Here is a 27,114-nt window from a genome sequence, read left to right on the forward strand (position 1 = left end):
CTGCTGGTAAGAGGCTAGATGTCTTCTAGGCGAGCACGCAGTATTTTTAGGTTATTCTTTCTGAGTTCTTTTTCTGCAAAAGTCATGTAGCCTGTAATCCCAACCGTACCTGCAGCCATCACAGCCGCGCTGGACGCTAGTCTTGGACCTGCTCGTAAATCTGCACCAGTCCCAGACTTGTCGGAACTTCCTGTACCCCAGAGGTCATTCCTCGCCAGCCACTTTTACTGTAGAGAGCTTGGAGACCGAGTGTCTGTCTGATCGAACAGGTCGACACAACTGTAGGTGGGCCCGCAAGGAGATTGTCACCAGCAAGGGCTCAATCTCGTGGAATATGCGTCCCAGGCTCGTTAATGTGTGTGTGTGTAGACTATCATATCATATTATAGTCTCCTAGTGCACTTAAAAGTGTTAATTTAACTATTGGTGATACAGACATATGGTACAAGTCATTAGTATGTTACACTGTTGAGACTAATTTGGGAACCACTGCTTCCATGAAGCTGCATTAGTGCTTAAATTTTTTAAAAATTACTTTTATTTTTTACAGTCTAATCGTTGCCCCCTTCCCGGTCCGTCCTCTCACCGTTCTTCATCCCATTACTCCTATGCCCCGTCTCCAAAAGGATGCCCTCCACCAGACCTCCCCACTCCCTGGGACCTTAAGTTTCTCTAGAGTGTCTTCTTCCACCGAAGCTAGACCAGGTAGTCCTTTGTTATATATGTGAAGGGACCTTGGACTAGCTCGTGTATGCTGCCTGGTTGGTGCCTCAGTGTCTGAGAGATCTTAGGGGGCCGGGTTAGTTGAGTCTGCTGGTCTTCTGTAGTTTTTGGCTAATATCCTCCTATTAGTGGGTACATATGCATGTCCTTCTGGGTCTGAGTTACCTCACCCAGGATGATATTTTCTAGTTCCATCCATTTGCCTGCAAAACTCATGATGTCCTTGTTCTTAATAACTGAATAGTATTCCATTGTGTAAATGAACCACATTTTCTGAATCCACTTTTTCTGTTGTAGGACATGTGGGTTGTTTCCATCTTCTGGTTATCACAAACAAGGCTGCTATGAATGTAGTGGAACATGTGCCCCTGTGGCATGATGGGGCATCTTCTGGGTCTATGCCCAAGAGTGGTATAGCTCAGATCTATTTCCAATTTTCTGAGGAACCTCCAGATTGATTTCCAGATTGATTGTACTAGTTTGCAATCCCACCAGCAACGGCAGAGTGTTCCTCTTTCTCCACATCCTTGCCAACATTCACCTGAGCATTTGACCTTAGGCATTCTGATTGGTGTGAGGTGGAATCTCTGGGTCATTTTGATTTGCATTTCCCTGATGACTGAGGACTTAGAACATTTCTTTAAGTGCTTCGCAGCTGCTTAAAAATTTTAAATGATAAAACCACTGCCCTGAAATTTGATGTACCCTGAGGAGTCTCTCTAGTCATTGGAATCTCAGCATGCCACATGTCAGGCCAGCACATACCTTTACACCTGTTTATTAAAGCCCCTGTATTCTTAGCTTATAACACCATCCGTACAGGAAACTGACCCACATACCCTAATTGGGAAAATTTCTGTTCAAATGTGGCATACTTCATGATATCTGCTACATAAATAAAATTTTTTATCATGTTTTGCAAATTTGCCTCTTTAGTTTTAAACTCCAAAGCATGAGCACCCTTTTCTGGACAGATACACGACTTGCCGTATGTCAGGCCCTACACAACAGAGTAACATCTATGGAGGTCTCTGCCATAAAACTCAACATTTTATTACAGATGAAAATGGAGTCCTTGAAATTGCCTCCAGATAGAATGTGAAGACCCTGGCGTCATGGTTGAGTTATTTTGAGACCCTTGTTTTGTATTCTGGCAGATTTTCATTGGAGTCATTCTAAACTATCAGGCAAGTTCAGTTCATATTGCAAGAAGAGATCGGTTTTATTTTTTGCTACCAGATCTATAAACAAAGCACCTTTCATTGATCCTTTGAATTTTTTTTATTTTATTGATTTCAGCCCTAAGTTTGATTATTTTCCCCATCTACTCTTTCTGGGTGTTATTTCTTTTTGTTCTAGAGCTTTTAGCTGTGCCATTACACTGCTAATGTGAGGTTTCTCCATTTCTATTATGTAGGCACTTAGTGCTGTGAACTTGCCTCTTAGAACCGACCGCCTTCCTGGTGACCCATAGGTTCGGGTATATATGTGTTTGTTTTCATTCAACTATAAAACATTTTTTATTCTTTTCTTGACCCATTTCTCATTTAGTAGTGAGTCGTTCAGTTTCCATGAGTTTGCAACCTTTCTGATGTTTCTGTTGTTGATATCCATTGCTGTTTAGTCTGTGGTAGTCAGGTTTTATGGTGTTACTTCAGATTTCTTGTGTCCCTTGAGACTTGGTTTATGTCCAAGTATGTAGCCAATTTTGAAGAACGTTCCATGAGCTGCTGAGAAGATATATTTTTTTATGTTTGGGTAAAATAGTGGAATTGGGTAAAATCATGGAATTTTCTTTCTCCATTTACTGTGATTGAAAGTTTTGCTGCATATAGTACTTTGTGTGTGTGTGTGGGGGCGGGGGGCATCTGTTATCTCTAAGAGTCTGTAGCCCATCTGTTCAGGCCCTTCTGGATTTTAAAGTTTCCACTGAGAAGTCAGATGTTATTCTAATAGGGTTGTTTTTATCTGTTACTTGGTCTTTTACCCTTGTAGCTTTTAATATTTTTTTTTTGTTCTATACATGTAGTGTTTGATTATTATGTGTTGTAGGGAGTATGGAATTTTTTTTCCTGGTTCTACCTATTTGATGTTCTCTATGCTTCTTGTACCTTGATAGATAGCCACTTTCCCCAACCCCTCAGACAGAATTTCTTTGTTTAATAGCCCTGGCTGCCTGAAATTTGCTTTGTAGATCAGGCTGGCCTTGAACTCACAAAGATCTGCCTGCCTTTCCCTCCCTGCTGTTAGGATTAAAGGCATACATTGCCTTACCTGGTTGAACCTCCTTCTTTAGGTTAGGAAAAATTTCCTTTAGTAATTTTGCTGAAAAGATTTCCTGAACTTTGACCTGGTTTCTTCTCCTTCCTCTCTCCTTATTTATGTATTTCTTTTTAGAGTTAGCATTTTCTTTGACTGAAGTATCCATGAACTATCTTGTCTTCGGTGCCTGAGACTCTGTCTTTCATGTCTTGAGCTGTGTTGGTGAGTTTTACCCGAGGTTCTGTTTATTGTCTTCAAGTCCCTGAACATATTCATAAGAGCAGTTTGAAGCCCTCGTCTGTGCTTCCGCTACATTGCATTCCGTAGTACCCAATGTGGTGGGATTATGTTGCAGTAAGCCACAGGGAAAGGTGCTTAGTGACAGTATTTCAATTCTAATTTTAAGACATTTCTGGAGATGAGATTCTGTCAGTAAGTTCTTTTTTTCCTCTTTGGGAAGGGCTATAAATCAGTGTTTAAAGTTCAAAGCATCAAAGTTCAAAATTCTATTAAGTTTGATGGTGCTATAATGACTGAAGCACATCAAAGCCCTGACCGAGGGCAGTCTGCCACTATGCAAGAGCACTGTCCTTGTCTGCAGCTGCATTTATACTGCTGAATGTTGGGAAAGGAAAATTAAGCCACCTTCAAATTAATTTTTAATTCTAGCGAATGATGAGTGGCTGGTTGCTGTTTGAAAAGCTGGAATTTAGGCATTTGGGTAATGCATGTTTTCATTTGTAAAATATACAGAAAGATAGTTTATACCAAGAAACAGCTTAAAATATAGGATTAAAATATTTAATTTGTGTGTATACAGGTATGCTCAGAGGCCAGAAGTGGGTGTTAATCCCTGGAGTTTGAGTTATAGGTGGCTATGAGTCACCTAATGTAGTGCTGGTATTTAGCTCTCAACCACTGCAAGAGCAGCAAGTGCTCTTGACCAATGAGCCATCACTCTAGCCCAAAGATAGGATTTTTATCATGCATATATGGTTGAAGGGTCATGATACAAAAACATGCTTCTTCAATAAAAGTTATCACATAGTATATTTAATGGGAAATGGCTAAAATGTTATATAAAAGGTCACTAAATAAATATCTTTGTTTGGAAAAACATTTATTATAATCTGTGTACATCTTATTTTCCTAAAATAGATCTTGATATGTTACTTAGATCCTGAAGGATAAGCTCCCAAGGACCAAGACTCAAGTTCAGCTGCAGCTAGAAAGAAAAAATAAGAATTACAGTCTTTACTTCAGGACTTCACAGGTAACAACAGTAGTTAGTAAGAAAGACAGCCTTATCAATGACAAATATGTATGTATCACTACAGTACAAAACTAAATGCTCATATATACACACACCGAATAGCAATTAAGCTCACCTGGATCTAATTCAGCCTTCCCGACATCCATCTTGAAGCCTCTCTCCTGGTTCTCCCCTGACCTCTGACCCTCTCTCTCCACCTCCTTCCCCTGCCCAATCACCAGCTTTCACCTTTATTTTGCTAATTAAAATGGGAAGGTTTTGTTGAAGTCCTAAGTTCATGACTAGGCAGCACTTCCTGGGGAAGTGGAATTAACATCAAAATACGTTGTAGGATCATCTACAGCAACATACCTTTATCTACCTCTTCAGTTATATCTTTTACCATTTTTTGCTGCTTCTGAAATATTAGATTTTATAATGTTAAAATCAAACAAATGATATTGTGGGAATGATACATGACTTAAAATATATCTTTTATGACCCCTCAAGACCGATTAAAGTAGACGCTTCTTACAATATATACATCTATGAAAGAGATCGAAGTGGGACTACCCGGGGGAGATGAAGCCCCAACTACACATCTCTTGCCACTAAGTGAAACGTTCTGACTAATTATAGTTAGCTATTTGTCATAGTCAGGGTTTTTATTCCTGCACAAAATATCATGACCAAGAAGCAAGTTGGGGAGGAAAGGGTTTATTCAGCTTACACTTCCATATTGCTGTTCATCACCAGAGGAAGTCAGGACTGGAACTCAAGCAGGTCAGGAAGCAGGAGCTGATGCAGAGGCCATGGAGGGATGTCACTTACTGGCTTGTTTCCCCAGCCTTGCTCAGCCTGCTTTCTTATAGAACCCAGGTCTACCAGCCCAGGGATGGCACCACCCACAATGGACTGGGCCCTCCCTCCTTGATCACTAGTTGAGAAAATGCCTTACTGTTGGATTTCATGGAGGCATTTCCCCATCTGAGGCTTCTTTCTCTGCGATTAACTCCAGCTTATGTCAAGTTGACACAAAACCAGCCAGTACACTATTTAAATATTTATTTATTTTGTATATAAGCACACTGTCGCTGTCCTCAGACACATCAGAATAGGGCATCAGATCATATTACAGATAGTTGTGAGCCACCATGTGGTTGCTGGGAATTGAACTCAGGACCTCTGGAAGAGTAGTCAGTGCTCTTAACCATTGAGCCATCTCTCCAGCCCCATAGTTAGCTATTTAATTACAGAATATATGGAATGCTACACTTTGCATTGTATCACCCCATTTAAATTGTTAATCACTTAAACCTTTGGATAAAAGTTGTTTTCTTATTAATGTCCCCAAAGGGTCTAACATAGTTCCCTTCACACAGTAAAAACTTTGTGATGATAATAAGGGACTGGTTTGTAATATCTATACATTTTTGATGTGAAGACTTTTCTGACTGATAGATTTTCTATTATTTTTTTCTATGACATTTCTGTTAACAGCAGCATTAGTGAGTCTTATAAATGGAACAACTAAATACTTGAAGAAAAGGAGATTTTACTAAAATGAATTAACAAACTGGGTACATTGGCACACACCTGTAACCGTAGCACTTGGGAGGTGGAGGTAGGAAGATCATAAGTTCAAGATCAGTCTGGCTACATAGAGAGTTTGCAGCAAACCTGGGCAATCTATATAGCAAGTACCCATGTCAAGAAAGCAAACCAAAGGGCTGCATGAGAGGCAAAAGCTGCCATTCGGGTGCCAGTGGCTGTGTTGATGTCCATGGCTGTTGTTACTACTGAAGGCCATGGTTTGTCCTGCAGCCTGAACACATGTTGATGTCTGTGGGCCGTGTCACCGCCGGGGGCCATTTTGATCTGAATGGTCTGTCTGCCTTGCCACCATAGGCCATGGTACTGTCTAGGCCCATGCTGCCACTAAGGGCCGTGTCTGGGTCCATGGTCCTCTCTGTGCTGTTACCAGAAACCGTGTGGAGGCCTGTGAGCCATAGTCTCCCTGATGGTGAAGAGCAAAGAGGCTACTTCTGCTGTGATATGGATGACTGTAGATGCAGTTGAGACAGAGGAACATGGAAGGCTTTAGTGACAACCCTACCTCTACCCTAACTGCCTGCCCCCAAAGTAACAGCTTAGACAGGAAGCCACTGAAGGAAACTCTTAAAAAGTGTGACGGAGATGCTGAAGTGTAGGAATGGGGTGGGAGTGAGATGGTAGGGGGTGGGTGTGCCAATGGGGGTGGGAGATAGAGGTAGGGGATGGGGGTGCAGGAAGGGAAAAAATCAATCAGTTCTATTTAAAGGGAAGGCCACTGAGAGTTTGAACGTGTTCCAGGGAGTATAGAGACAGTACAGATAGACTTTTTCATTTTTCTGGTGCGGGGAGGTCACAGTGGTGGGGATGCAGGCACGGAAGGACTGGGAAGTGAGTGGGAACTGGGTGCGTGATGTAAAAGTCCCAGAGAATCAATAAAAATGTTGTGTTAGGATAAAACTCCCAAACGGAAAACAGACCAGCCAACCAAATCATTCAGTGTGGAAACCATTCCTAGCCATTCAGTAGCGACCATGCAGATATGTCTTTGAAAATCAATGAAAGAGTGTGTACTAGAGCTCTCTCAAGTCTAGCATGACTTGGCAAACTAACACTCCACAAGGAAACCATCTACACATTGCAGTTATTAGGACAGGGTTTTTATACTTCACCTTAGCTAGAAATACTGAATTAACCCTTCCCTAAGTGAAAGTAGAATAGCCCCACCTTCCAAACTTTCCTCTGTATTGTACACATTTGCACACTTATTCACCTTACCCTTGAAGAATAACATAGAACCTGATTTTTCTGGTATGAACTATTGAAGACATTTTAACGTTTTTGGTATGCACAACAATTTACAGAGACATTCAGTTTTTTTTTTTTTTTAAGATTTATTTATTTATTTTATGTGAGTACACTGTAGCTGTCTTCAGACACACAGAAGAGGGCATCAGATCCCATTACAGATGGTTGTGAGCCACCATGTGGTTGCTGGGAATTGAACTCAGGTCCTCTGGAAGAGCAGTCAGAGCTCTTAACCACTGAGCCATCTCTCCAGCCCGAGACATTCAGTTTTTGTTTTCTCTTGTGTGTGTGTGTGTTCATGTGTATATAGTTATGTGTGTACAAGTGTGCATGTGGAGGCCAGAAGGCAGTCTCTGGAACTGTCTATTTGGTTTTTAAAAAATGTGTCTAGTGGGACAATTAAGAGCACTGACTGCTCTTTCAGAGGTCTTGAGTTCAATTCCTAGCAACCACATGGTGGCTCACAACCATCTGCAATGGGATCTGATGTTCTCTTCTGGCATGCAGGTGTACATGCAGATAGAGCACTCATATATAAAATAAATAAACCTTAAAAGAATGTGTGTGGTGAATGCATGTGTGCGTATATGTAAGTGTGCAAGTGAACTTCTCTGTGGGTGTGGAAGTTAGAAGCTGATCTCGGGTATCCTCCTCCTGATTTTCCAGTATATTTCCGAGACAAAGGTCTCTCTCTAGATCTGGTTTCAATGACTGGCTAGACTGGCTGGCCAGTGAACTCCAGGGATTCCTCAGCCCCTCCCCCAGCACTGTGACTGCAGCTATGTGCTGCATACCCGGCTTCTTGCGTGAGTGCTAGGGATCCAAACCCAGCTTGTCTTGTCTGTGCAGCACTTCATCCACTGAGACATTCCTTCAGTCCCGTAGTCTCTGCTCTGTGCGCAAAAGTCTAATTTCATGACCCAAAAATATGCAAATAAGCTAACAAATGATAAAAAATGCCAGTTGGCTAAGGTTTTATAATCTCCCATATTTAAACACTTGTTTAATTTGTTCTTTAATCTATTTGTTACACTGGTGCCTTAGAAAACTTAGATGTGCACAGCTATTGTATTGTTAGGTATGAAGACTAGTGAAAAGAAAAGTATTTCTCATGGGCTTGAGCTACCTTCTTTGTTCTAAGAAGATTATGAAATCAGCATCAAAGCTATAAGACAATGCACACTGGCAGGACAGACATTTTATTGATAAATAAACACAGTGAAAACTAGTTTTAAAATCTGTTCACATTTTGTTCAAAATAACATCTGGTGACTTTTCCTCCTAGTCACAAAATTGTCAAATACAGTCAAATAATGGAATAGGAACAACCATAGTTGAATTTACTTTTTTAAAAATATATTCTACCATAGGTTTAGCTTGCCATTTTGGGAACTACTTAAAATTTTTATGAATGAGATGACATGGTTGCATTAAATTTGTCCTCTTACATTTTTGTCTTACTTTGCTTTCTGCTGCAGTGACAAACACCATGGCCAAAAACAACTTGGGGAGGAAAAGTCTTAGTTAATCTTACACTTCAGTGACACAGTCTATCATTGAACAGGGACCCAAGGCAGGAACTGAAGCAGAAGCCATGCTGACTGGCTTGCTCCCCATGGCTTGCTCTGCTCACTTTGTTATACTCTTAAGGTCTATGCCCAGGGGTGGCACTGCTCACAATGGGCTGGGACCTCCCACATTAATCATTAAGAAGATGCCCATAAACTTGCTTTCAGGCCATCAGATGCTGGCATTTCCTCAGGTTCCTTTACCCAGATGTGTTGAGTTGAGCAAGTGCTAGCCAGTGTGCATCTCCAAAGCACATGGTGAGTGCACGCAGCTTTAAGGAATATTCTGATGAAATATATGATATTTGATGGCAGTTCTGTTCAAAGACTGGCCATTGCTTTTATCTCAGGGAAGGTAAGGTGGAAAGCCTTAAGAGAACTTCTTTAAAACCCAGTATTTGAGGAAAAACAGCAACACTGGAAATCTCTCTTCTCTTTCTATACCTATGTAAATACATGTATGTATACATACACAATCCCAATGTGGTTTTAAGGATTCCTATGTTTCACATCCCCACCATTACTTGTTTTGGTGAGTGTATCTGAATGGGTTCTCATTGTAGTTCTAATTTTCATTTTGCTGATTGCTGAAAATATTGAACATGTCCCACATGTCAATTAGCCATTTCTGCATGTTTGCTTGAAAGTATCTGCTCACACCCTTTATTCACTGGTTTATTTGCCCTTTTGACTGTGTTTTGTTTAGTTATTTATGTATGCAAGTATCAACCACTTGTTAGGAGAATAACTGACAATGTTTTCCCCCTATGACCTGTCCGTCAGTGTAAGATTTCTGTCTTTTCCTATGATGCTAGGAAAGCACTCCACCTCTGAGCTAAGTTCTGAGGCCTGAGCTTTTGAATTATGTAGGCCATTGTCCACTTTTGCTATTTTTTTCTGAGTCGTTTGGATCCTGCTCAGAAGTCATTGTTCCCATAATTTCTCTCCCAAAGGTCTCAAAGTATGACTCTTACATCATCATATTTGACCTGCTTAATTTATTTTTTAAAATTTTTGTCCAAGTATACAGCACACATTTAGCATGGTCCCTCTCCTATCTTCCATCATCTTCCCCCCCACTCATTTAACCTCTACTTTCATGTCATATACAAACAGATCATATACAAACATTGGGATTGTATAATAGATTACTTTAGACACCACGGAACCAACACCATGTGATTCATCTCTAAGTTAGTATACAGCAGCAGTTCTGCATCTCCAGGTTTGTCACAGCACTATCCACATAGCCAAATTATGGAGTCAGCATGGATAGCCAGTCAGCAGATGGGTGTATAAAGAAAATGTTATGTGCATATGTATGCATATTTGTATGTGTATATGTATATATGTGTGTATGTGTTTATCATATATATATCATATATATGTATATATATATATATATATATATATATATATATATATATATATATATAAAAACTTAAACTTAATTTTTTTCTAGGGGCTAGAAAGATGGTTCAGCAGTTAAGACCACTTGCTACCCTTGCTGAGTTCTATTCCTAGCAACCACAGGGTGTTTTACAAACACCTGTAATTCCAGAGCTAGGGGATCTGACACCTTCTTCTGGCCTCCGGCCTCCATGGACATCAGACATGAACATATTGTATGTACATACATATAGACAAAGCCCTCAGACACATTAAAAAGTTTCTTTGTAGAGATCTGACTATTATAACCTTTACTTACCGTGCATAAGTCAACTAAACAGTTCAGTATCTCACCGAATGAAAAGAATTAATCTTACTATCAGGTACCAGAGTTGGAATGCAAAGAACAGAAGAGAATATGCCTTACCTTGAGTAGACTCCTCCGCATAAGCTCAGGGGAAGGCTGAGGGCTGGATCTGGCAGACTCTGGGTTTCTGCTTGCAGTGAAGTTAGGGTTGCGGATTACATAAGTACTATGCTTGGTGACACCAGGGCTTTTGAGGACAGGCCTTGTAGTAAGAGTGTTCTGTACAGCTCTGTTCCATTCTGTCACCAGCAATATGTCTGTTCTGACTTTGCTTAGTTTGCTATTAGCTCTGTGAAGATTGCAAACAGTAAATACTTATGCCCCTGTTCCCTAAATGAGCTGCTCTTTAGAAAGTATTTCATAATTCCCCTTACTAATGTCTTAATGCTGAATATGCATTGGTTTAAATTTATTGTGAAGAATTACATCTATTTTCAAACTAACTAGTAATTCAGAGTCGGAGAGAGAGGATGCCTGTCAAGGATGGGTGGCTTCTAGAAGTGCCCCACATAAAACTGATCGTTCCAGTAGAAATAACCGGTTTTAAGGGACAAAACTATGAGATGGTGCTATGCTTACATTCTTGAATATAACAATCATTGAACCTAGGGAACCACAACAAAATATCCTGTTGTAATCCATGACAAATGTATACAATTAAATATATACGAATGTACAAAATGTATACTTAAAAAAGCAAAACTCACAAACCAGCTAGAAATAGTTTATTCAGTAAAGCAGCTTGGGTTTAAAAGACTATTGAACGAGCAGATTTTCAAGTTTTTGCTTTCACTATCTACAATCCCTCCATAACTTGGGACAAATCAAGTATTTGGTACAGTTCTTCTGAGGATCTAAAAACAAAATGAGCAGTTCCCGGAGAGGTTGTCTTCTGTTGTCATCTCCAAAGTAGGCCTTGCTATTTCCATGCATACACCCTGACACTGGCCCAGGCATTATGTTTATTATTATTATTATTGTGTTTATTATATTGTGAATGGAAGTTTGTTCATCATTGGGTTAACCTTCCTCTAGGTCTCAGGTCTGTCTTGATGTACACAACTGTAAAGCTTGTCTATAGGAAGTTCTAATGCTGACACCAGAAACTCAGTAGACACCATGACAGGCAGTTATTTCCCCAGGAGCAGAGTGTGACCAGAGGGGTAGTATTATTACAGTGGGTCCCTTTGGGTATGTTTCTAAGAAAGTACTTAAATTGTTAATGTTTCCAACTAGAGAATGCACATAGTTTTATGACAACGTAACTGTCTTAATTAGCTGAGAGATCAGTGTATCCTTAGGAGAAAACAGCACAGAAAACGAAAAATTAAAAAGGGGAATAGATGTTTGGCAGCCTCACTGCAAATGTAGGCTCATTTCCTGCTACACCAACCCCAGTAGATTCTGTGTGACAAGTTCCACAGACTGAGGCACAGACTCCAAAGGGAGGAGGTCTCCTGGAACCAGCTGTGGAACTCTCTGGCTGGAGAAAACTATTGAGCCATAGTTCACATGGCAGTCTGTCTGCCTCATCTTCTATTCCTTTTCAATATTTATGAGATGTTCCTGATAGCCTGGGCTGAGATTTTAAGTGAGAAAATTGGATAAGAAGCCACCCCTTGAGATGGGGTCACTGGCCCTGCCTTTTTTCCCCAAGAGATCTAGCCCGTGGCTTCATAATTATTTACATAATTACAAAGTTATATTTTGATGAAAACCCTCCCAACAATAAATGATCTTGTATGGTTGGCTATGCGTATGTAGTTGAGGTGGGCTATGGCATATTGGTGAAGAAAGCATTGGTTATAGAAAAGAATTAAGTATAGTTTTAAATTGTACCTTGAGGATTTTTAATAAGACAGGAGCTAGGTGTTAGATAAAGATTACTCATAGAAGTTTATTAACTTGTTCAGGACCTAGAGATCATAACCAAGTGTCCCTGAAGATCCTATGACCTCGCTCTTGGAAGTTTGCCATTAACTACAAGTGATTTCTGTGCTTGATTCTGTTAAGTGATAATGATGTTATCTGTTCCATTCGTAACTGAGTCTTTGAACTTACTTTTTAGAAATTATAATATCTGAATGATTTTGTATTTGTGCCACATGATTATGATAATTATTCTTTGTAACTGCTTCACTGGACACATCTTCTAGAGTTGTAATACCTGTTTCTCTGGCATAAAACCCCTGTTTGAAAGCTTCAAAATGCACTCAGATTCCAACTGCCTCTGTGTCTGTTTCTGTTTGTCACCCCGAATCCTTACCCACCTGGTCTCTGAGGAACCACATCCTAGGGACCCCCATGCCCAGGTAGGGTGGGCCATGTCAGTTTCCTGCATTATTTTCCAGATATGATTTGCAGTTTGCTTACACATCCTACTTAATCTTCCGAATCCGTTTGGTGACAATGGCACAGTAATGGTGACTGACTTACTTGTTGAGCTTGTGGGACAGCATCTTGCTGAGCTCCCGTTCTCTGACACAGAGCTGCTGGTATTTCTCCACCTTTCTCACATTGGACTCTTCCTCAGCTTCCAGTTTCTTGAGCTTGGACTCAAGGTTTGTAATCCTGAGTTCCATTTGACTCATTACTGAGTCATTATTACTGTCCCTTAATGCCAGAGCATGCTTTTTATCTTCTAGTTTTGCCTATGGAAAATTAAAAGGATATACTTTTAAAATAATTATACACAACACTCAAAATACTTAATGCACTTGCTTTAGTTTTGAGTAATTGATTCCCAGAGCAATTTTAAATATGTTAAATAAGATGCAAGAGTTTAAACTTTTAATACCAACCCCATTAAATCCAGATCATAAAATGATATTGGACCTCATTTTGGTTGGACTGGAGCGTGAATTCGGTGGCCTCCTCATCTTCTGAGCCAGAAGTCTATATTATTCTCACAGTTGCTCTTATGCAATCAGACAGTTCACAGAACAGAGCTAACTGAAATTTCCACCCCCCCCCCATATATATATATATAACGTAAGAATAATTCAGAAGCATGGTGAAAGCGTGTTGTATTTCAGTTTCTCTTTCCCTCCAAGGGGTGTTGTTTTAAATTGCCTAAAAAGCTGGAAATAATTATTCTGAAAGATTAATTGTATTTTAATGATGGAAACAGAAGTAAATTAAGGGATAAACAGATGTCACTCGCCTTCTAGAAATTTCCAGCACCAGCCGTTATAAGACTCACAGAGGACACACACATACAATTCAGTAAAAATAGCTTAGGTTGTAACAGATCTGTTGTCCTGTAAAAGTGCTGCCTGTCTTTTATATGATGGTGTCCCCTCTTTTCTCTCCTCAAGGTGACCTACCATGTTCTCTCGCAGCTGGCACTGCAGGTCTAGTGCCTCCCTGTGCAGAGTCTTCTGATCCTCCTGCAGCTTCCTGTATTGCTTCTGGGCCATTTTTATTGATAACAACTCCTGCTCAATGTATTTAAATTGTATATTCAGAGGTAGATATTTGGAGGTTATAGTTCCCCATTTTTCTTTCAATTCATGGATCTATATGAATAAAGTCACATAGCCTGGTAAAAAAAATTTAGGCTGGGAAAAGTCTACAGACAAACAATAGCAAATTTTGGCATAAATTCAGTTGCAATACATTATAATCACTAGCAAAGACTTGGAATGTAATCTGTTGAACTTTGTACAAAATCAAAGAATGAAAGCCACAGAGAATCACAAAAACATACCTAAAGTAATATTTTTATTAATTCTTTGAGAATTTTATACAGTGTATTTTGAGGATATATATTCCCCTCTCCAGCTCCTCCCAGATCCACCCTCACCTTCCTACCTAGTCAACTTGATGTTCTCTCTCTCTCTCTCTCTCTCTCTCTCTCTCTCTCTCTGTGTGTGTGTGTGTGTGTGTATGTGTCTTAAAGGTCCACCCGCCTCTGCCTCCACAGTCTAGGATTAAAGGCATGCTCCAGCGCTGGCACACACTTTTAATTCCAGCACTTAGGAGGCAGAAGCAGGCAGAGCTCTGAGTTTGTGGCCAGCCTGGTCTACAGAACAAATTATAGAACAGGCAGGACTAAACAGAGAAACCCTGTTTCAAAAACCAAATAATCAAAAACCAAAACCAAACCAAACCACTCCACTACCACCAGACTCCCAGAACAAGAGTCTGGAAATAATACTTTAATTAATCTGACAAATGTGAAGTCTAAAATTGGATATCTTTTTCTGAATTGGGAATGTTCCTGGATGTCTGTCTTAGTAGTTTTTTTATTGCGGTGAAGAGATACCATGACCAAAGCAACTTACAAAAGAAAGCATTTCTTTTTTTTCTCCTTACAACTTTATTTAAAAAAGAGAGATACATGTATAGATTTTTAAAAGCATTTTGGCATAACATTATATGAATATATTTTTGTCAGTACTTAATTCTTTTAGAGGTTTGATAGTATGCATTGAAATCTTACTAGTTACCATAAGCATAAAGTACATGTAGAACAGAATGTAACATGGAAACAGTCAGAGTATTCTTGGTGTGTATAGATTAAACATAATGATTTTTGAATATCAAAAATTGCCACAAGGCTATCTTATTAGCTCTTGGATTATTAATAATTTAAGGTCTAGGTGTATCACACTCTGAGAGGGTGCTATACACTCATTTTTTTTCCTAAGAAGGACTGAGTCTTTCACTATTTGGCCTTTGTTATTCTTGAGCTTCATATGGCCTGTGAGTTGTTTCTGGGAGTATTTAGAGCTTTCTGGAGCTAGTATCCAATTGTCAGTGACTGCATATTATATCTGCTCTTTTGTGACTGGGTTACCTCACTCAGGATGATATTCTCTAGATGCATCCATTTTCCTAGGAATTTCATAAAGTCATTGTTTCTAATAGCTGAGTAGTACTCCATTGTGTAAATATACCACAATTTTTGTATCCATTCATCTACTGAAGGACATCTGGGTTCTTTCCAGCTTCTGGCTATTATAAATAGGGCTGCTGAACATTGTGGTGCATGTGTCCTTAGTGTATGTTGGAGCATCTCTGGGGTATATGCCCAGAAGTGGAATAACTGGGTCTTCAGGTAGGACTATGTCCAATTTTCTGAGGAACCAAGTGCCAGACTGATTTCCAGAGTGGTTGTACCAGCTTACAACTCCACCAACATAGTACTTACTGTAAGTCCTGGCTGGAGCAATTAGACAGCAAAAGGAAATCAAAAGATACAAATCGGAAAGGAAGAAGTAAAAATATCACTATTTGCAGATGACATGATAGTATACTTAAATGACCCCAAAAATTCCACCAGAGAACTTTTACAGCTGATAAACAACTTCAGCAAAGTGGCTGGATATAAAATTAACTCAAACAAATCAGTAGCCTTCCTCTACTCAAAGGACAAACATGATGAAAAAGAAATTAGGGAAAAGATACCCTTCACAACAGTCACAAACAATATAAAATACCTTGGTGTGACTCTAACTAAGCAAGTGAAGGATCTGTATGACAAGAACTGCACTAACTTCTTAACCACAAAGTGTCTTTTAAGTCATTACCTTAAACCTGTTGCCACTTTTATTCTAAGACCAGAATAGCCTTACAAGCCGGAGGCAGCTACCCACCATGGTGAGGTTTCATCCTGGAACAGGAGTGATTATCTTATAGGAACCAGAACAGTTGCCCCTAGCAACAACAGCAATAACAAACACCTGGCTGGACAAAAACAGAAACACCTTTCCTAAGACTGATGCACTTTTGCCCTCTGACCCAGTTCTTTCTCAGTGTAAACTTAAAGGTCATGTCACTAGCCTGAAGATTGACTTGGGTCACGTGGACTTTTATCTGTTCCTCTCCTCTCTATGAATATTGATGGACTATCCTGCCTGTTTTTCATCACGGCTCATCTCTTTGATTGGCATAAGGTTACATCAGCTGTGAACACTGAAAACACAATGCAACGCAAAAGGAAGAAGACCCTAGATCACAGACCTGTGATCTCCGGTGTGACATGTACATGATAGGCAAGGTGATGGGAACACGGTTGGCCGGTGCTTCCCTAGGCTAATCCGGAAGAGGGATGAGTGGCTCCTTTATAGGATGGTGAGAGCCATCCCCAGCTGAGGTGCTGCTTGCAGAGCACTTGCAAGCATGACTAACGCTTCTGACCTGCATCTATTAAGCAACTGGACTAATAGGTATGTTAGTTATATCCCCAAAACAGCTACCGAATAAAATGGATGCTATTCAAGACTTAGTGGCTGGCGATGGTTGTACTGCTTGGCTTTGCGTACCATTTTGAGTTCAATAGACAAATAACTAATATTTCCCTGACACCAACTGTGAACATTCAAGGGTCTCCAAACAAACCAAAGTTACCTCATTTTTTAACATGTCCACTGAAACATTCACTCCAAGTTCTTTAGTTTTTAACTCTTCATGGCAACCAAACTCTCCACTTTCATGGTCATTCAGTTTCCTTCTCATTACTTCTAAGTGTTTTTTTATTCTGTAAAAGTGTACAGTCAGAACGGAAAGGTTTTTAAAGAGTAAATGGTTAACAATTTTTCAAATGGATTGTATTCTCTATCATGTTTTTACATACATTATTTCTTTTAAAATAAACCTACACATTATGATCTCTCATTTGTTTCAACTTCAATTATTGAAAGCATTCTAATAAAATTATAATTGTAGGTAAATAATATGAAGAAAAACTTTATGGTGTTTATGGAAGATAATGAATAAACATTATAATCATATATACAATTGTTTTAACTGTTAACATCTACCTTAGTATTATATTAGGAAGCACTAACTAATTACTAACAATTAGGAATAACCCAGAGATCCGTAATTAGGTAAAGAAGAAAAATGTGAATATGTATGAACTGTGTACAAATATAGACCACTTTACATATGAGAGTGGACTATTCGTAGATTTTGGTATTTGTGGAGGGTCCTAAAGCCAAACTTCTGCAGATAACAGGGGTGACTATATTTTAGTTGTATGTGTCTATATATACACATATACAAATTTCTATACATACACACACACACACACACACACACACACACACACACACACACACACATATATATATATATATATATATATATATATATATATATATATATATATATATATATATATATATATATATATATACACACAAGTTTAGCAACATGTATACCCCATAAATGGGTGCCACCCATGGAAAAGGAATACATCTGCATGATACCATAATTGAAAAAAGGAAACCAGAATGAAAATAAAACGTAAAGTTTGGAAACTGTTTTAGCCAGGAGAATGCTTGAATGTGGAATGAAGGATGCTACCAGAAGAAGAAAATGAAGACAAACTGTCCTCACCCTTCTTCCCGAGGCTCAGGGGACAGAGACAATGAAAGGGCCAGAGAACGTGAATGACTGCGACAAAAAGTGGCCTCGCAAGAGGACACTGCACGTATAGTGACAGTGACTGTGACAGCATGTGTAAGCCCTGTGCAAGTCTAAGCCAGCCCCCATCTCAGAAGGGCAAGGGGAGGAAGACATGAAGCTGCACCCCTAGCCGAAGAGCCATTCACAATCTACTGGGCTGTAAGAGTCAGTTTTCTTCGAGTGTGGACCCTGCAAGTCAACCATGCGCCAGCGAGAGGCGGTACACTGAGGAATTTAGGGCAACACAAATTAGAGTCCATGGATGAAAAAAGGATGTGAAGCTGAGTGGGTAGAAAAGGGGAGGTTGAGTCTGGGGGAAGGGGGAGGGGAAATATCAAAACAATTTAGGAAATCTTGACTAAGAAAGAAAAATGGAAGGAAGGAAATGAAAGAAAGAAGAAAGAAGGAAGGGAAGGAAGGAAGAAAGGAAGAAGGAAAGAAAGAAAAAAGGAAGGAAAGAAAGAAAAAAGGAAAGGAAGGAAGGAAGGAAGGAAGGAAGGAAGGAAGGAAGGAAGGAAGGAGGAAGAGACTGTCCAGCCAGAGTCATTAATGTTTTCAGGATCTTTAGAGAGCAAATACATTTTGGCAATCAAATTTTCAGATTGAGTTGTGAGTTTCTGAAGTGAATTTTAAAACACAGTAAGTTTTGTTGTTAAGACAGTTATAAAATGAATTAATATTTAGGTATTAATACAATCAATACAATTGAAAAAGCCTGTGACTGAAGAGATGTGAAATATTAAAATCATACTCAGTGAGTTCCCTCTCTAATTCTTCATTTTTATTCTTGGTTTGATCCAGAGAATCCTTCAGAGATAGCGTGATTTTGTTGAGTTTCTTTAGCCGTTCCTCTTTGACTCTAGTCTTTGAAAAATAAATCATAAAATTACTTTTAAAACCTTGATATAAATTTTTCTTTTTAATATTTATTTCTTATCAAGAATAATATGCATTAAGGCAGGTTAACAAAACCATCAGATTATGAATTTGGTCAAATCTCCTTTAAAGCAAAGAGGGGTTCCAGTAACAGCTGGAAATGGTGTCGTTGGTGGGAATGCATTCTTCTCAGTGGGAATTTTCAAGTCTCCAGTGACATTCTTATTAGGGAAAGGGAACCCGAGACCAGGGTGAGCAGAGAGCACACTCACCAAGCCTGCGTACAGCTTCTGCAGCTCTGCAGTTTTCTCTCCTTGCTCTTGTACCATAGCTTCTGCCTCAGAACATCCAGCCTGAAGCCTAAAACATTTTATAAAACAATTATTGTTGCAGATGAATTTTTTTTTACAACATTGCGCAATGACAACTTAAATTCTTTTTTTTCTTGTTTTGTAAATATATATATATATATATATATATATATATATATATATATATATTTGTTTTCTTTATTTCTTGGACTTCATACAGATTGTGAGTTGTTTCTGGGGGAGTGCAAGCCTCTGGGGTTAGCATCCCAATATCAGTGACTGCATATTATGTCTGTTCTTTTGTGACTGGGTTATCTCACTCAGGATGATATTCTCTAGATGCAGCCATTTTCTTAAGAATTTGGTTAGGTCATTGTTTCTGGTGGCTGAGTAGTATTCCATTGTGTAAATGTACCACAATTTTTGTATCCATTCATCTTCTGAAGGACATCTGAGTTCTTTCCAGCTTCTGGCTATTATAAATAGAGCTGCTATGAACATTGTGGTGCATATATCTTTGTTGTGTATTAAAGTGTCTCTGGGGTATACGCCCAGAAGTGGAATAGCTGGGTCTTCAGGTAGTACTATATCCAATTTTCTGAGGTATCGCCAGACTGATTTCCAGAGTGGTTGTATTAGTTTGCAACCCCACCAACAGTGGAGAAGTGTTCCTCTTTCTCCGCAGCCTCGCCAGACAACTTAAATTCTTAAAAAAAAAAATAAGAAAGGTAGATGGCATTTATGTTTTCTAGTTGTGCTTTATAGGGTATGTGATAATTGTGGATAAAATGAACTAATATCAGGCAGATTGGGAGATTTGAACCCAGGACTGTGGGCATACAGAGCATGACTTAACCACTCTTCTGAGCCGTGTCCCCAGACCAGTGAACATAAAGCTGAAATGCCTCTGGTCGTCTCAGACCTGTACTTATTCTAACTGATGTGATTTACGCACTACACTGATGATTCCCTTTGAAGACCCTCAGGTTATTTTTGTGCCCCTTCAAATTATACTTCTCCAAGTGGTCCTGCATCCTCTGCCAGCTCTGGACAACTTCTCTTTGTCGATCCCGTGCCTCTTGCAACTAAAACAAAGAATCAAAACCAAAATTTTACCAATATTTTAGTACAAATCTTCCTATCATGTTTTCATGCTCAAATTACTTTCTGTGTATGTATGTATGTATGTATGTATGTATGTATGTATGCGTGCTTTAGTGTGTGTAGATGCACCTCATGTATGAGGGTGTCTGTAGAAGCCAGAGTTGCCATAGGATTCCCTGGAGCTAGAGTTACAGGCACTGTGAGCTGCCCTATGTGGATGCAGGAATGGAACCCAGCTCCTCTTAACTGCTGAGTCATCATCTCCCCTGTCCCTTCCTGATAAAATCTTATTAGTACACAGCAGCATCCTCTTGTGTGCATGCAGAGGGGAACTTCGGTGCTATCACTGTGCAGTTAACTGAATTGTTGCAAGGGGATCTTATCCCTACCAAATCTAAAACACTATTATCTGAGTCACTGATCTGTCTTATGACTGAAAATGCTATCCTGGTTTTCAAACCATACTTTCTGAGATACTCAAATTGACCAAATTGGTAAGGGGAGGGGGGAGGAAATTCTATAATGGTGAAAATTTACATGCTCCAAGTACTGCCGCTAGTATAATTTTAATGGTTTACACAGATGAATAACCATAGCTATGCAAGTAATGATCACAAAGCAATAGGATGCTCTAAGGGAGATCTGGATGCTAAAGGAAACGGTGGGAAGCAGCTTCTAAGTGAGATGCCACAAAGCCTTGTCCAAGGTCCAGCTCTACTTGCTAATAGCTACTGGCCTTGAGCAAATTAGTTTTCTATGCCTTGCTAGCTCGTCAGTAAAAGAGAGGTAATTACAACTTCTAATGCCGGCCTTTATGTTAAATTAGAAGCTACAAGTAAAGTAGTTAGAAAAATTTCAAAGACATAGGGAGCCATGGATAATGTCTGCTGTTGGCATCAGCACCTGATGCTGGCCTCATATGGTCCTACCCTTTAGGCAGGTGGCATGTTCACAGAAGCCTTCCACACCAGGTGCATGGAATCTCTTTCAAGATAGTGAAGATAGCTTCAAAATGGAGGTCCTAGACACACTCGCAGTAAGTCACGAAACATTAGTAATTGTACTGGTTTCTTCTCATACTATCCTCCATCGGACGTTCTCTTAGCAGATAATGAAAACAGAACAGGACAAACGGCAGCTCTGGAGCCAGGTAGTGTGCAGATGAGGTGAGTGTCAGAGGTGTTGGCCTTAACTGTGAACAAAGGTTCTCTTCGTCCACAGCAAATGCTCTGTGTCGGCCAACACTGATGAACGGATGGTGGTTACTAGGGGTCAGACATAGGACATGGTACATCAGCAAAGCTTTGATGAGAGCCTCTCCGCTGATGGAACCACAATCTAAATTCCAAGGCAGCCTCCACTATAAAGGAAGGCAGATCTCATTGTGAAAAAAAAAGAGCATTTGGTAAACAATTGCAGTAGATGAAGTTTTATATTTAAGTTCTTAATACATATTTAGATTAAAACTCTTCTGATTTCAATGTCTGAAATGATAAGTATTGTATGCAGTACTTAATTTTATCCTAACAGCTGGTTTTCTGCTCATTTTGTTTTGTTTTGTCTTTTCAGCCCTGAGGATAGAGTCTCTGGCCTCCCACGCTAGGCGAGCACCCACTAAGCTCCACCCCCAGCCCTGAGGATAGAGTCTCCGGCCTCCCACACTGGGCGAGCACCCACTAAGCTCCACCCCCAGCCCTGAGGATAGAGTCTCCGGCCTCCCACACTGGGCGAGCACCCACTAAGCTCCACCCCCAGCCCTGAGGATAGAGTCTCTGGCCTCCCACACTGGGCGAGCACCCACTAAGCTCCACCCCCAGGCTCTACCAACTGTTTAGCAAAAACATTTTCAGTGTTTTAAAACAAAAGTGACATCTTTATCAAACATGATTTCCCCTTTGGGCAAATTTATACTTTGACAAGAGTAAGACATAAAACAAAACGAAACAACCAAAGGAAGAAAGCACACAAAATTAACAACTTCGTTGTTCTGCAGTTGCAAGGTAAAGAGAGTCAGAAAAACCGCCATGAAATAGTAAATCGTGGGCTACTTCTGAATAAATGAAAACAGATGAATAAAGTCTGGAAAGAGAGGACACATGATTAAAAGCAAAGAGAGTAAATTCAGGGCATTCAACCCCAAGGATAAAACCCAATGGCAAAGAAATAAAAAAAAAAAAAAACATGTCCACAAAATCACCTCAGCATCACTAATAAAGGCAAGAAGCAGCAGCGACACAGAGGCCACTCTGATGAATGGGTGTGTGGGACAGCCACACAATAGAGAACTATTTGACAACAGGGACAAATGCAGTTTTGGTACAGCGGTGATGTGCTTGAAAACACCATGTTATCAATAGAAGCTCAGCAAGAAGGCCTGCGTATTTATAGGAACATCTACAAACATGGGGGAAGTTGTTCACAGAGTGGGGGAGCCAGGCCTGAGGGCGAGGATGGCTTTATATACCTCCTCCTTAGTCACACAAGTTCACGTTTCTGCGCTGGGGTGAAGGCCCTAGCAGAGGCTCTGAACCCATGCGGCGTGCGCAGTCACAACTGTATTCCTCAGGTAGCAGCCAGTCCCTTTCCCATTGCTGTGACACTGTGTGTGATGGCGATACTTCTGCAAGTTCCAGATGTTTGCACATATGGTTTTACAGGGCTGGAGAGATGGCTCAGTGGTTAAGAGCACTGGTTGCTCTTCCAGAGGCCTTGAGTTCAAATCCCAGCAACCACATGGTGCCTCACAACCATCTGGGATCTGATGCCCTCAGAGCAACGATGTATTCATACATAACATAAATAAAACTTTAACAACAAAAACATTACTGCTGCCTTGAATAAAAATGTTCTGTGAAATTTTTTTGCAAAAGCTTTACTATTATTTTTATTGTGAAATTTTGTAAAGGCAGGAAATGGATAAGACGAGCATGCTAAATATATTTTTCAAAAAAAGCAATAATTTTACATGTACAGAAATTATCCTAACCTTTAATACTGGTGAGAACGACAGTTTACTTAACCCAGTAATGAATCAGTGTAGTTTTTGCAGGAAATGGGCTTCTGATACAAAGACTTGTTTGAACACACGTGTTTACATGAACCATGGCATGTGGTTTCTCTGTTCTAATGATCTGTTGGATTATTATTATTATTATTATTGTTATTGTTAACTAATGTTTGATTCCAGATTCTGTTTGTTACTGTTTGAATTACTTGGCCGTTCAGGTGATTGCTGCACTTGCAAGCAATGCAATGTTAATTGGCTAGCAGATACACATATATAAATGTATGTGTGTGTATATATATATATATATATATTTATTCTTTCCTGATACTTCTACACCAGGCATGTATGAGAACGGCTTGCCATGTCGGAGTGCTTGGGAATATCAATCATTCTGAGGTGTTACTTGGAGCAGGACGCAGAGACACATTCCTCTGTCCACCTGAGGCAGCGTGGTACCTTTCTGTTGAGTGTGTTTGCTCATGGGTTCCCCCATCGTTTCTCCATTCTCTGGCTTTTTGTTTCCTTGGCTGAGGGTAAAGCTGAGAGCTGGGAACGCTAGGGCCTGTGATTCAGTTCACCTATTTCTGTGTTTTAGTTATTAAAAAATTGTGTACACGAAGGGGAAAAATGGGGGAAGTTATATATATGTTTAAATATGTAAATATATATAAATATATACATTTAGAGTGGTGGGAGGCTGGGAAAGATGGAAGACCTAGGAGGAGGGTGACAGGTAAGGAATTTGAAGTTTTTCTTTAAGATCATGAAAATATTCTGAAACTGTGACTATGCTGAGAGACCCTGAATTCGCCCTTCAATGGTTTCCATAAACCGCACACCGCGGCCATTGTACCTATTACATAACTCTCTGCAAAGGCAGTGACAGGAACAAGAAAACTTTTCTTTTTATTCTTTGCTACATAATATATATGATCTATTTCTATGTTTTTACACTAGGTCTGAAATGGAAGGAAAAGGTCTGACCTCAAGTATTTACAATGGCAAAACAAAAGCAAATAAATAAGGTATAGGTGGTTTTTTTCCTGCATGTACATCTGTGCCTGGTGCCCAGGGAGGCCAGAAGAGGGCACTGGAGCTCCTGGAACTGGAGTTGGAGATAGTTGTGAACCACCATGTGGGTGCTGGGAGTTGAACCTGGGTCTTTTGTAAGAACAGCAACTACTCTTAACCACCGAGCCACCTCTGCCCAACTGCATTTCCTGAGAGACTTGGTGGCCTTTCTGTGTGAGAGCCTGAGACTCTGGGACAAGAGAGTCGTCACTGCAGAGCATGTACGGAACGTGGGCCCGGTACTGCTGTTTTCAGAAACTCTGTTTAATAGCGATTCTTTCTCTCTAAAGGAATTAACGAGTTGAAAATATGGTATCTGCTGGCTGCACGTGTCCCCTTCCAAAACAGCTGCAGCAGCAAAGTAGGAAGTGCCCTGCCACACCAACATGTGGAGGGAGTGGAATCGCTGTGACCAGCTAGGAAACGCATCACTGGGGGCCAGGGGTTTGCAATCATGGGAAGTCAGCTCCTGTGAGAATCAGTCAGTCCTTTGCTTTGGGTGAGCCTATCGTGAATGTTACTATTCAAGCAGTCTGTTCAATGGGAAGACATGTCTCTATCATCCCCACAGGAGTCACATATGCCCACAGATGACTGGAGAGATAGCTCAGTGGTCAAGACCGCTCGTTGCTTTTCCAGAGGACCTCGGTTTGGTTCCCAACACCCCCAAGTGGCTAACAACCATCTGTAGTGGTAATAGAATTCAATACCCTCCTCTGGCCTCTGTGGCACCAGTCATGTATGTAGTATATATACATACAGACAAGCAAAAATGTACAAATACAAATAAAAAAGGAAATAAAAAATTCTCTACACTTTGCACCATGTATGTAATTTGCTTTCTAAATGTGCCCATTCACATAATATCACATTTGTCATCTGGAAACGACCCATGTGTTCTGTGTTCTGGTTTTCTTTTGTGCATTTAACATTTTCCCCCCAATGCGATTAAAAATTTGCCATTTGGCTCCCTAGAAGTTGCCAGTCAGTTTTGTCATTGTCCTCCTTCTCCTTCTCCTCTTCCTTTTCTTCTTCATAATTCATGAAGGTTTAATCCCATATTATTGGTGGCAGAAATCCTAAAAGCTTAAGTAAATGCAGAACTTAAACAATGTTATCCAAAGAAGGTAGGTGATTGATGCTCAGGGACCTTTACTCCACACAAATGAGGCACATTCTAACTGTGCAGAACACAGGTGGCCTTGTCACAGAGCAGAAGCAGTTCCTTCACACAGCACAGATACTACTGTGAGGTGAATTGCTTTATGACGCACAGAGTACATTTGTCATTGTAAAGCCAACGAGGCTGCATTTTGGCATAAAGATGCCCCAATTGCCATTTACGACAGTGCAGTGATTAAACTCCTCATCCATCTCTCCAAGATTTACAGTAGCTATTTCGCTGTGAATGTCATGATTTCATTTTAGGGTAAGGTGACATTTCCTTAGATTTCAATTAAAATTATTGTGTGTTGTATGCCATGCATATGAAGGGGTCCCTGGGGACAAGAACAGGGTATTATGTGCCCTGGAGCTGGAGTTAAAGATGGTTGTGAAGTGGCCAATGTGAGCTGGGAACTGAACTTGGGTCCTTTGGAAGAACAGCACGCTCTTAACCACTGAGCCATCCATCCAGACCCCAAAATAACATTCTGTAAAACAACAGACCACACACACAGAACATTAGTCATGCAGGTTATAATGTCCAGTGATAGACACACATTAATGCATATTAATCAGAGATACCATGAGTATCTCTGTCAAGGAAGTAAAGTCACACACATTAAGGATAATTGCTAAGATCCAGCTGGTTTACCTGCTTCAAAGTCTGTCTTGCTTTCAGGTGCAGGACCCACAGAGCCAGGTCATAGCGCTGCCTTTCAGCGTCGTCAGGATAGAGCTCGATTTTTCCTGGTAACTGCATCTTCACCCTTGCACCTTCTCCTGGCTCCTCTTTTTCTATTAATGCAACTCTGAGGTTAAACATGCTTATCTTAAAATTCATTTTTTAAAGAACAAAGTGTCCATCACTTCATTATCCTAACAAGTCGATACCCCGGCCTATCCTCATCAGATTTCTGTGGCTTGATACTTTCTCTTGATGCCATGCTTGCAGTCTCTCACCTGATTGGTTTCTAGATTTCCTACTTGGAGGCCAATACTGAAGAAAAGTACCCTTGATTGGTAAGTTTCTGTTAAGAGAAACTCTGTAGCTCTTTTGGAAAAACCACCTTGAAATTAATCAATGATTTGACAAATTGAAAATGATTGTCTGTATATAATTTGACATAATTGTATACACAATTCCCTAATAAAATCAGGTAATGTAAAGTTAATTCCTAAAAGGTATTGCTTGCAAACTTGCATGGAGTTGACTAGAAATAAAATTTTATTTTTATATAATATTACATGTGTATTCTTCAAATGATTTACAGTGTGAGAGAGCCCCTTCTGAAGCTTTCAAACAGTGGCTATGCTCCTTGCTAGAACTCAAGGCAAGCTTATGTTACCTTTTACTAATGCTTCCAATTCATCTTATTATAATAAGCAATTTAAAAATCATTAAAAGATCAATTAAACCAGTAATAAAAAGTATCCTGTTTTTCAACACAAAAAGTTGTTTATTTTGTCATTGAGTGTTGAATAAATTAATTGGTCATCTACTCTATTTAATACAGTTTAAGAACAATGGTTTTGGATGTGGAGAGATGACTCAGTGGTTAGGAATGCCGGCTGCTCTTACAGAGGATCTGGGTTAGGTTCCCAGCACCCAAATGGTGGTTCACAACTGTAATTTCAGTTCCAGGGGATTCGATGTCCTCCTCTGGCCTCTCTGCCTGCACATATAGCATGCATACATAAGGGCAAATACTCACACACATGGAAAAAAAAAGAATAAAAGTATAGCT

General features: G+C 39.9%; 1 protein-coding gene across 1 annotated transcript in view; it reads right to left on the reverse strand.

Annotated features, from left to right (window-relative positions):
- Positions 1–4,154: 4,154 nt before the first annotated feature.
- Positions 4,155–27,114, reverse strand: part of LOC308417668 (uncharacterized protein) — a gene marked incomplete at both ends in the record, with an annotated part of 69,872 nt that continues 46,912 nt past the window's right edge. Inside the window, 10 exons of the mRNA XM_080913007.1 lie at positions 4,155–4,210; positions 4,610–4,655; positions 10,481–10,709; positions 12,857–13,071; positions 13,747–13,938; positions 16,775–16,904; positions 18,588–18,700; positions 18,985–19,072; positions 20,038–20,108; positions 26,022–26,178. Of these exons, the coding sequence (XP_080769133.1) occupies positions 4,155–4,210; positions 4,610–4,655; positions 10,481–10,709; positions 12,857–13,071; positions 13,747–13,938; positions 16,775–16,904; positions 18,588–18,700; positions 18,985–19,072; positions 20,038–20,108; positions 26,022–26,178 (1,297 nt within the window). The remainder of the gene's footprint in view (positions 4,211–4,609; positions 4,656–10,480; positions 10,710–12,856; positions 13,072–13,746; positions 13,939–16,774; positions 16,905–18,587; positions 18,701–18,984; positions 19,073–20,037; positions 20,109–26,021; positions 26,179–27,114) is intronic.

Source organism: Micromys minutus (genome assembly GCF_963924665.1).
Source record: "Micromys minutus genome assembly, chromosome: 2".
In the NCBI taxonomy this organism is placed as follows: Eukaryota; Metazoa; Chordata; class Mammalia; order Rodentia; family Muridae; genus Micromys; species Micromys minutus.